The 11,032-nt window shown below is 44.8% G+C and overlaps 1 protein-coding gene across 1 annotated transcript in view; it reads left to right on the plus strand.

The window, feature by feature from the left end:
* The window catches only part of LOC115093353 (ankyrin repeat and zinc finger domain-containing protein 1-like), a 34,136-nt gene extending 25,047 nt beyond the window's left edge, over window positions 1–9,089 (plus strand). The window contains exons 3-5 of the mRNA XM_029604984.1: window positions 6,324–6,433; window positions 6,690–6,792; window positions 8,800–9,089. Coding sequence (XP_029460844.1) covers window positions 6,324–6,433; window positions 6,690–6,792; window positions 8,800–9,074 — 488 coding nt within the window. The 3' untranslated portion in view covers window positions 9,075–9,089. The remainder of the gene's footprint in view (window positions 1–6,323; window positions 6,434–6,689; window positions 6,793–8,799) is intronic.
* Window positions 9,090–11,032: the final 1,943 nt, after the last annotated feature.

Raw genomic sequence — 11,032 nt, forward strand, 5'->3', positions numbered from 1 at the left:
CCATACAGTATAAGCCCTGTCCCCTCCTTCCTCCCAAAGGTGGCTTCTCATTTCCATCTAAACCAAACCATCTCGCTGCCATCTCCAGACGAGCATAAGGACTCTGAAGATTCACGCCGCCTACGCCATCTTAACGTCGACAGACCTCCTAGTCTGCTACCTGGAAAGATCGGAGTCCGTACGAAAGACGGACTACCTATTCATCCTTCACAGCGGGAAGAAACCAGGGGAAGTGGCCTCGCAGGCAACCATAGCCAGCTGGAATCAAAGAAGTAATCATGTGGCCATACCTGTGCAAGTCTCCACTTCTATAAGTCAAGGCCCATTCACAAAGGGCCCAGGCACAGTGTCCTGGGCAGAAACCAAGATGCTGTCACCTGCCGAGATCTGTCGGGCGGCCAATGTGGTCCTCATTCACACCCTTCTCGAGGTTCTACTGCTGGATATTCAGGCCAGGGAGGACACAGCATTTCACAAAGGGCAGTACTAAGTGGGCCACGGGCAGCCCTCCCACCCGGTTTGGGAGCAGCTCTTTTGTACATTCCATTGGTCCCATTTCTCCATTTCCTGCTACACGCTAGGAAATGGAGAAATTACTTACCTGATAATTTCATTTTCCTTAGTGTAGACAGATGGACTCAGTATCCCGCCCATGGCTGCCTCAAAATACGGAAACCTCTGGTGACAATTCCCGAGAGCAAGACAAGCACAGGTAAGCCAGACTTTACCCCCAGTCAAGACACCCATAGTTACCAGGTTGTCTGCATTTCTCGGTTGACGACACTGGCGGTCTCCAGCTACAATTCACGTCAACTAGTTCAAGTTAATCAAGTTATTCAAACACTCATATCAACTATTGCTTTTCGAGGAGAATACTGAAGAGCAGTGCTTCCTGCAGGGGTATATGTAGTGCTGACGTCAGATTGAAATCTGACTCCGTCTCCAACTGCTATCAGGAGTACACTATACCCATTGGTCCTGAGTCCATCTGTCTACACTAAGGAAAACGAAATTATCAGGTAGGTAATTTCTCCATTATCATGTTGGAAAACCAGTGATGCCCCTGAATTTGCTGAGGGATGGCGCTGATACGGAAACTGCGCAGATTGAAAATTGCGATAGAAAAGACTTAACCTTTAAGAGCTATAAAAACCCTTTTTGAGCTGTGGGGGAAAGTCTTACAGAAATGTGGAGCGAACCATCTCCTCGAACTTGTTCAAGCTGGATCTAGCATTGCTTCCAATCTTTGATACTGGAGTGAGTGGGTGAATGGGGTGCGATGAAGTGTGTGTTGGGGATTCTGTTTTCTTCATTGTAAAATGTTTGAGCATAAAGGTTGTTATTCTTGGGATATTTTTCTGTTATGTTTCAATGTCCTACCTTGCTGTGTATTAGATTGGGTGTATGTTTTGTTTGTTGGCGCAAACAGATTAAAAAAAAAAAAAACAGAAGCAAAGACCAGGAAGTTTGGAGAGGGCCACCCAGGGCCATGGATCACTGTGGATATTCCTTCCCCCTCCATCCCACCCTGAGAAGGGCAAAGAAAAGGCCCGAAAGTGCACACAGCATCTTCCTGATACCACCACCAGCTCTGTCTTAGCAACTAATTTGGCCAGAGAACAATGCAGCTCCCACAGCTGCTCTTAGCCTCGCCCTCCATGCGTGCAGCCCACTATTCCTCTATCCGCCTGGACTCCTCAGCAAATGGTGTGCAGCGGCTGGTGACAACCTCACAGGCAGAGCTGGCACACAGGCTACACAGTACTCTGTAGCAGAACGTCAGGTGCCCTGCTGCCACACACAAGGGCCCTCTCTCCCCAGGTGCAAATCTTTCTCCAGCCGGACTCTTGGTTTCACCTTCTCATAAAAGGTATAAAATGTATTAAGTGCAGGCCTTGCCGTCTGCAAGGCTTGAGTGTGGGTGTTAAATGTAGGAAAACAGGGCTTTGCATCAAAACTGTAATTGTAGTGTCCACTACCAGGGGTGAACATAAACTGCCATAATGGATCAGACTAAGGGTCTGTCAAGCCCAAAATCCTGTTTCCAACAGTGGTCAAGCCAGGCTACAAGTACCTGGCTGGATCCCACGGATAGAGACGATTCCAAGCTTCCACATTAGGAGTCAACATTCAGGAAAAAGAATCGTAGGTGGTCATTGCTGAAAATATGTTGAAATCTTCTGCTCTGTGTGCAGCCAAGAAAGCAAATAGAATGCTAAGGATTATTAGGAAAGGAGCGGAGAATGAAAAGAGAATATCATAATGCCTCTGTATCACTCCATGGTGCATCCTCATCTTGTGTTCATATATCATACACAAACAGAATGCTGGGGATTATTAGGAAAGGAATGGAGAATAAAACAGAGAATATCATAATGTCTGTATCACTCCATGGTGCATCCTCATCTTGTGTTCATATATCATACACAAACAGAATGCTGGGGATTATTAGGAAAGGAATGGAGAATAAACAGAGAATATCATAATGCCTCTGTATCACTCCATGGTGCATCCTCATCTTGTGTTCATATATCATACACAAACAGAATGCTGGGGATTATTAGGAAAGGAATGGAGAATAAACAGAGAATATCATAATGTCTCTGTAATCACTCCATGGTTGCATCCTCATCTTGTGTTCATATATCATACACAAACAGAATGCTGGAGGAGATTATTAGGGAAAGGAATGGAGAATAAAACAGAGATTATCATCATGCCTCTGTATCCGCTCCATGGTGCATCCTCATCTTGTGTTCATATATCATACAACAAACAGAATGCTGGGGATTATTAGGAAAGGAATGGGAGAATAAAACAGAGAATATCATAATGCCTCTGTATCACTCCATGGTGCGACCTCATCTTTGTGTTCATATATCATACACAAACAGAATGCTGGGGATTATTAGGAAAGGAATGGAGAATAAAACAGAGAATATCATAATGTCTCTGTATCACTCCATGGTGGCGACCTCATCTTGTGTTCATATATCATACACACACAGAATGCTGGGGATTATTAGGAAAGGAATGGAGAATAAAAACAGAGAATATCATAATGCCTCTGGATCACTCCATGGTTGCATCCTCATCTTGTGTTCATATATCATACACAAACCGAATGCTGGGTGATTATTAGGAAAGGAATGGAGAATAAAACAGAGAATATCATAATGCCTCTGTATCACTCCATGGTGCATCCTCATCTTGTGTTCATATATCATACACAAACAGAATGCTGGGGATTATTAGGAAAGGAATGGAGAATAAAACAGAGAATATCATAATGCCTCTGTATCACTCCATGGTGCATCCTCATCTTGTGTTCATATATCATACACAAACAGAATGCTGGAGATTATTAGGAAAGGAATGGAGAATAAAACAGAGAATATCATAATGCCTCTGTATCACTCCATGGTGCATCCTCATCTTGTGTTCATATATCATACACAAACAGAATGCGGGATTATTAGGAAAGGAATGGAGAATAAAACAGAGAATATCATAATGCCTCTGTATCACTCCATGGTGCATCATCTTGTGTTCATATATCATACACAAACAGAATGCTGGGGATTATTAGGAAAGGAATAGAGAATGAAACAGAGAATATCATAATGCCTCTGTATCACTCCATGGTGCATCCTCATCTTGTGTTCATATATCATCACACAAACAGAATGCTGGGGATTATTAGGAAAGGAATGGAGAATAAAACAGAGAATATCTAATGCCTCTGTATCTCTCCATGGTGCATCCTCATCTTGTGTTCATATATCATACACAAACAGAATGCTGGGGATTATTAGGAAGGAATGGAGAATAAAACAGAGAATATCATAATGTCTCTGTATCACTCCATGGTGCATCCTCACCTTGTGTTCATATATCATACACACACAGAATGCTGGGGATTATTAGGAAAGGAATGGAGAATAAAACAGAGAACTCATAATGTCTCTGTATCACTCCATGGTGCATCCTCATCTTGTGTTCATATATCATACACAAACAGAATGCTGGGGATTATTAGGAAAGGAATGGAGAATAAAACAGAGAATATCATAATGCCTCTGTATCACTCCATGGTGCATCCTCATCTTGTGTTCATATATCATACACACACAGAATGCTGGGGATTATTAGGAAAGGAATGGAGAATAAAACAGAGAATATCATAATGTCTCTGTATCACTCCATGGTGCATCCTCATCTTGTGTTCATATATGAACACAAACAGAATGCTGGGGATTATTAGGAAAGGAATGGAGAATAAAACAGAGAATATCATAATGCCTCTGTATCACTCCATGGTGCATCCTCATCTTGTGTTCATATATCATACACAAACAGAATGCTGGGGATTATTAGGAAAGGAATGGAGAATAAAACAGAGAATATCATAATGCCTCTGTATCACTCCATGGTGCAAGCTCATCTTGAGTATTGTGTGCAGTTCTGGTCACCGCATCTCAAGAAAATATAGCAGAATTAGAAAAGGCACAGAGAAGGGCGAGGTCTTTAAAATCATGAGAGGTCTTGAACAAGTAGATGTGAATCGGTTATTTACTTTTTGGGATAATAGGACTAGGTGGCCCTCCATGAAGTTAGTAAGTAGCACATTTAAAATTAATCATAGAAAATTCTTTTTCACTCAATGCACAATTAAGCTCTGGAATTTGTTGCCCGAGGATGTGGTTAGTGCAGTTAGTATAGCTGGGTTTAAAAAAGGTTCGGATAAGTTGCTATTAATCAAGTTTACTTATTTATTATTTTATATACAGACATTTGATCTGCGATATCACATCAGTTTACATTCAGGTACTGTAGGTATTTCCCTATGGGAATCTTAAGTTTTTGTACCTGAGGCACTGGTACAAAAACTTACCAGTGCCTCGGGTACAAAAACTGGAGGGTAAAGTGACTTGCCCAAGGTCACAAGGAGCAACAGCAGGACTTGAACCCTGGTCTCCTGGTTCATAGCCACTGCTCTAACCACTAGGCTACTCCTCCTCCCTTCTTAGGGAATAGCCACTGCTATTAATTGCATCAGTAGCATGGGATCTTCTTAGTGTTTGGGTACTTGCCAGGTTCTTGTGGCCTGGATTGGCCACTGTTGGAAACAGGATGCTGGGCTTGATGGACCCTTGGTCTGACCCAGCATGGCAATTTCTTTTTTTTTTATCTTGCAAAAAGCGCTCCAAGTGTGAGGGATCTACAAAAATAAATTTATTGTTCTTATACATTATATGGCATTTGCAGGGAAACTTAAGAAAGAAACTTGCTCCTATTTCTTTTTTTTTACTTTATTTTTATGCAATTTCACAAAAATTACAAGAAGCATCTTACATTAGAAACTGAGGTTTACAGAAACAGCAAAAGGAAAAAACAAAGAATCTAACGATCATCCTGAAAATGAATATACAACCCAATATATTTCAGGAAATGTGGGGGGCAATAGAAAATTGAGCGGAACACAGTGGTAATAAAATAGGAAAACACTGAAAAATCCCCAGTTACAATTTATATACGATGGAGCATCCAAAAGCGCCCTAAGTTGATCAGGTTCAAGAAAAATATAATTAGCATTTTTATACCTTACCAAACATTTGCAAAGATACCGTAACATGAAATACCCCACCTTAGATTGTACCTCCGAACGCAATGAGAAAAACGTTTCCAACAAATCTGAGTGATCTTAGTAAGATCTGGGTAAACCGAAATCTTTTGACCATCAAACAATAAGGAACGGGATCGTTGATGAAAAAGCAAATGTTACTACCAGCGTCCCTTTTGTTGAGCGCTCTCATTGGATGAATTGTCTTGGTTTCAGAAGGCCTGGTTATAGCTGTGAGATGCACTGCAGCCTTGCTGGAAGATTTGTCTGCCAGAGACGTTAGTGGGCATACAACTGTGCATGTAGCGCAGCTCTGCCCACTTAGATGGGTCAAATTATTATGGCTCGGAGTTGCCACTTGATAGATCTGGAATTATCAGTTTGAGGAAAGAATTGGGTCCGAAAGCCACCCTATCCCCGTACTGAATTTTGGCAAGGTCCAGGGACCTCTCAGATGGCAGAACCTTTGGCTTCACAAAGTCATGTTTCCTTACAGTTTTATAGTTTCTTGCTCCTCTGGTTGCTGACACGTGGGCTGAAGTAACAACTCCCTTTCTCTTTGCCAAACTGAAGTGCAGTCACCTGGCATAATGAGGGGAGGCGCGCAGAATCATTAGGACGGCTGGGGTTTGTATGGGTTGCACTGCTGCAAATGTGAGCCGCACTGAGTACGTACCACATCTCTCTCTGTCTTTTTCAGAGCAGACCAGGGGCATAGACGGGGAAAAGAGTGCTCATATAATTCCGGAGATATCGGATCGGATGTGCTGTTCCACCTGCCAGTGTGTCTTCGGGAGCCGTGATGAGCAAGTGAGGTGGAGAGGGGGATGATGGGGGGGGGGGGGGAGCAGGAGGGTGAGTGAGAGATGGGGGAGAGAAGAGATCCTGCAATATCAGGTTTTCTGAGCTATCAAAAAATCCTACCCGAAAGCACTTTTCCAGTCTTTGCAACAAATTGTACCCCTGTCCAGCCAAGTGTTTTGCAATTTAATGCCCCAAACTTTCTAATTCCCTCCCCCTCCTCCCACCATTTAATCAGTGTTTTTTGCAATAATGTCTCCTACAGGTTGAACACTACAAGCTGGACTGGCATCGCTTTAACTTGAAACAGAAGCTTATTGGAAGGGTTGCAGTGAGCATGCAGGAGTTTGAGGACAAGACATGTGCAGGTGAGAGAGATGCAGGTGGTACTCTTATCACGTATTCTGTTCTCTCGCCCAAGAAATCTGCATAATAGTACATTTATCATGGAGACTAAACGAGCCACCCCCAGGAATAAAGCAGGTAACTGAAGGGCTTCTCATCCTGTGTGCCTTCCTTCTTCTCTATCAGAAGATAGGATGGAGGGGATCATGTGATGCACGAGAGAGAGTTAGCTGCGTTTCTCTGGGGCTCCTGCTCTCATCGCCAAAATGTAAAGGAACCCACAAGGGAAGGCGCTATTCTTGACTTAGTGCTCACAAATGGCGATGGCATCTCGAATGTCCAGGTGGGGGCCCACCTGAGCACCAGTGATCATCAAACAGTATGGTTTGATATCGCAAATAGGATCCGAGAAGTTACACAAAGACCCGAGCTTTGAACTTCAAAACTACAGACTTTGCTGAAATGGGAAAATTCCTGGAGATGGAACTTGATGACTGGAAGAAAATGGGAGAGGTGGAACAGTGGGCCCAAATAAAAGGAGCAATTACAAAGGCAACTAATCTTTACGTTAGAAAAGTAAACAAAAGCAAGAGAAATAGGAAACCTGTCTGGTTCTCAAAGGAGGTGGCTGATAAAATAAAAAGAACAGCATTAATCGTATGCTTTTGCTCTCTACTCTCCCACTCTGTAAACCCCCTGTTCACTGTAACTTTATCTTCATAGTTAATTGGTTACCCCTTGTTTCAATGTAAACCGGTACGATAAGACACTAGTCTTGAGTATCAGTATATCAAAAGTATTTAAATAAATAAAATACAATTTGAGAAATTTAAAGGATCCCAAGAAGAACACAGGGAAGAATATTTGGTTAAACTGAAAGAGACAAAGAAAGTAATCAGGAAAGCAAAAAGTCAGGCGGAAGAAAGGATTGCCAAAGAGATAAAGCGAGGTGACAAAACATTTTTCAGATACAACAGAGAAAGGAGAAAAGTCCAAAGAGATATAGTGAAACTGAAAGGTGAAAAGGATCAATGGGTGGAAGGAGACAAAAGGCGGAAATATTAAACAAATACTTTAGTTCGGTGTTCACTAAGGAAGACCCCCGGAGAAGGACCATCGCTGGTTAACAAAGCTGTGGGTGGGGGTGGATTTGATGAAACTGCCTTTCCCTGTACGTACCAAGATCAGTCCAGACTGGGTTGTGTCTCCCTTCCAGCAGATGGAGTCAGAGAAAAACTGAAAGGCACCTCCCATATAACCCGGGGGTGCCACCTGCGATCCTTCAGTATTTCTCTGACTCCAGCAGGTGAGGGTGACAGAACCTGCGGTCCTGATCCATTTAAAAAAAAATAAAAAAGCAAAGCAAGCCAAGAACAGTAAGGGGCAGCGTCCCTTTTTTCTTCCAAATTTGTGCTTTTTAATGCACAAGGCCTTTTTGGAGGCCGAGGCTGAGTTGCAGAGTGAGGAGCCTCCGCCTCCGGAGTGAGGACAGACCGTGCAGTTTTGGATCCCTTCGGGACCCCGGCTTCCGATCCCTCGGATCCCCCTTCGCTGGACCCTCTCCTCGGGGATGTTGATGAGCCCACCCCAGTTGAGGGGGGCTGACCAGAGGGTCCTCAGGTTGTTTCGGAGGGAGGAGCCTGATCATTTAATCCCTCATGTTCTGATGAAGCTCGGTATTGAGGCACCGCAGCTGAGCTCTGAGGCTACTAAGGGGGACCCCATTCTCTCGGGGCTTCGGGCCCCTCCTAAAGCTTTTCCTTTTCATCCGATGCTACTGGAACAAGTGACCCGAGAATGGGAGTCTCTCGAGGTCAGCCTTCGGGTGGGGCGAGATATGGAGAAGCTCTACCCGCCGCCAGATGAGTCCTTTAAGGGTTTTTTTTTTCCCCATAGATGCAGAATGGGGAAAGAATCTTCAGTATATGAGGCCTCTGGGGACAGGGAAATACTTACGAGACCTGAATGTAATCTGCTTTGAAGTGTCTCAAAAGGTGGAAAGAAATAACACTGATTATTATTATTATTAGGTGATGTGTCCAGCATCAGTGGCTCAGACGGGGAAGATTCCTCTGAAGAGATCGAGATGGAGCCACTCCCTGCACACACTGCAGACAGTGATCCAACCGAGAGTGGCTGTGAGGAGGGGCGTAACATGGGGAACCAGCCCTACAAAGTGCTCTTCCGAAATGCCGAAGGAAAGTTCCTTTCTGTGCATCGCTGTGCGCTGAGCACCTGGAAGGCAAGTGACAGCCCAAAAGCGCATAGGTACAGGAGACCCCAGGGCAGCATGACTGGTTCCTAATACAGGAAATGGAATAGGATGGGACACCCCAGCACGAGTACATAAGTACATAAGATATGCCGTACTGCGTCAGACCAAGTGTCCATCAAGCCCAATATTCTGTGGCCAATCCAAGTCACAATTACCTGACAAGTACCCAAACATTAGATAGATCCCATGCTACTAATGCTCTTAATAGCAGTGTCTATTCCCTAAGTCAGAAACTTATCCAAACCTTTTTTAATCCCAGCTACACCAACTGCCTTAGCCAAATCTTCTGGCAATGAATTCCAGAGGTTAATTGTGCATTGAGTGAAAAAGAACTTTCTCCGATTAGTCTTAAATGTGCCCCATGCTAACTTCATGGAATGCCCCCTAGTCCTTCTGTTATCTGAAAAAGTTAATAACCAATTCACATTTACCTGTTCTAGACCTCTCATGATCTTAAAGTCCTCTATCATATCCCCCCTCAGTCGTCTCTCTCCAAGCTGAAAAGTCCTAACCTCTTCAGCCTTTCCTCATAGGGGAGCTGTTCCATTCCCCTTATCATTTTGGTTGCCCTTCTCTGTACCTTCTCCATCGCAATTATATCTTTTTGAGATGCGGCAACCAGAATTGTACACAGTATTCAAGGTGCGGTCTCACCTTGGAGCGATACAGAGGCATTATGACATTTTCCGTTTTATTAACCATTCCCTTCCTAATAATTCCTAACATTGTTTGCTTTTTTTGGTTGCCATAGCACGCTGAGTTGATGATTTCAAAATATTATCCACTCTGATGCTTAGATCTCTTTCCTGGGTAGTAACTCTTAAGATAAAACCTAACTTTTTTTTGTATTAAAATTTATTTCCTAGCATGTAGCAGATGGACTCAGGACCGATGGGTATAGTGTACTCCTGCTAGCAGTTGGAGACGGATCAGATTTCAATCTGACGTCAGCCCCTAGTATATATATCCCTGCAGGAAGTGCAGCTCTTCAGTATTTTCCGTCTCCATAGCAGTTAGGGACTATCTGCATATTCTCGCAGCGTTAGAACCAAATTCAAAGAAGAAAACCAAATTTTAAAGAAGAAACCTACCTGAAGACGAGCCCCGCTCTCCTGCGGTGATACCCTCTGGTCCCTTCCCCAGTTGAGATTCCCGAGGTGATTTCTGTGGTCCCTCGGAGGTAAGCCTCGGTCCGGCGGCGAGGACCTAGCCCCCGATCCTCGGGCGCGGCTGAGAGGCAGCGGGTGCATCCTCGAGCGGGTGGTGGTGAAGGTATTTGTCGTCCCCCCCCCCTGCGCAGCCGGAGACCACCCGGGACGAAATCAGGAAGCGCCGAAGACAAGGTAAGGTAGAAATCTTCTGCTTGAATCTGGTCTCAAGAGTATCGAGGAAGAGCACAGGTCATCGGCCGGGACTAGTGCCTCCGGGTTGATCCACTCTAGCAGGGCCAGGCCCCGGCTATTTCCAAGGGTCTACCCACGTGGAGACCCTCCGAGGGGGTCGCCATATTGCCCACGTGCTCGCCGTCACCATCTTGGTCCTATTCGCTGCGCCGTTCGGCCTGAGCGCACAATACTGAGCTAGGCGCACAAAGCACTTGTGTGCATAGACTTACACGCACATAAAACCTTGTGCGCATAAGTTGCATGCACAGAGCTGGGCGCATATCTACAGCTGGACGCACAGCTGCACGCACAACTCACACGCTCATCTTAAGCGCACCGGAGTGCATAAGAGTTTTTGCGCCGACAGCCATGGCACCACCAGAAACAGGGATAAAGGCTCAAGGCCTCTGCCCAGCATGCCACATCAGAGCAGCACAAAGTGAGGAGGCAGACGCCCTTTGCACGCAGTGTGAGGAGGCCCTGGGAGATCCAGTTCAGGGCCAGTCCCACCCAGAGCCGAGTAGTACTAGCTCCTCGGGGAGTTCCCCGGACCTAGCAGATCCCAGTGGGACCTCCCCACAGACGGGGACCCCAGGGAGCAAG

This window comes from Rhinatrema bivittatum, chromosome 6 (genome assembly GCF_901001135.1).
Source record: "Rhinatrema bivittatum chromosome 6, aRhiBiv1.1, whole genome shotgun sequence".
NCBI lineage: Eukaryota > Metazoa > Chordata > Amphibia > Gymnophiona > Rhinatrematidae > Rhinatrema > Rhinatrema bivittatum.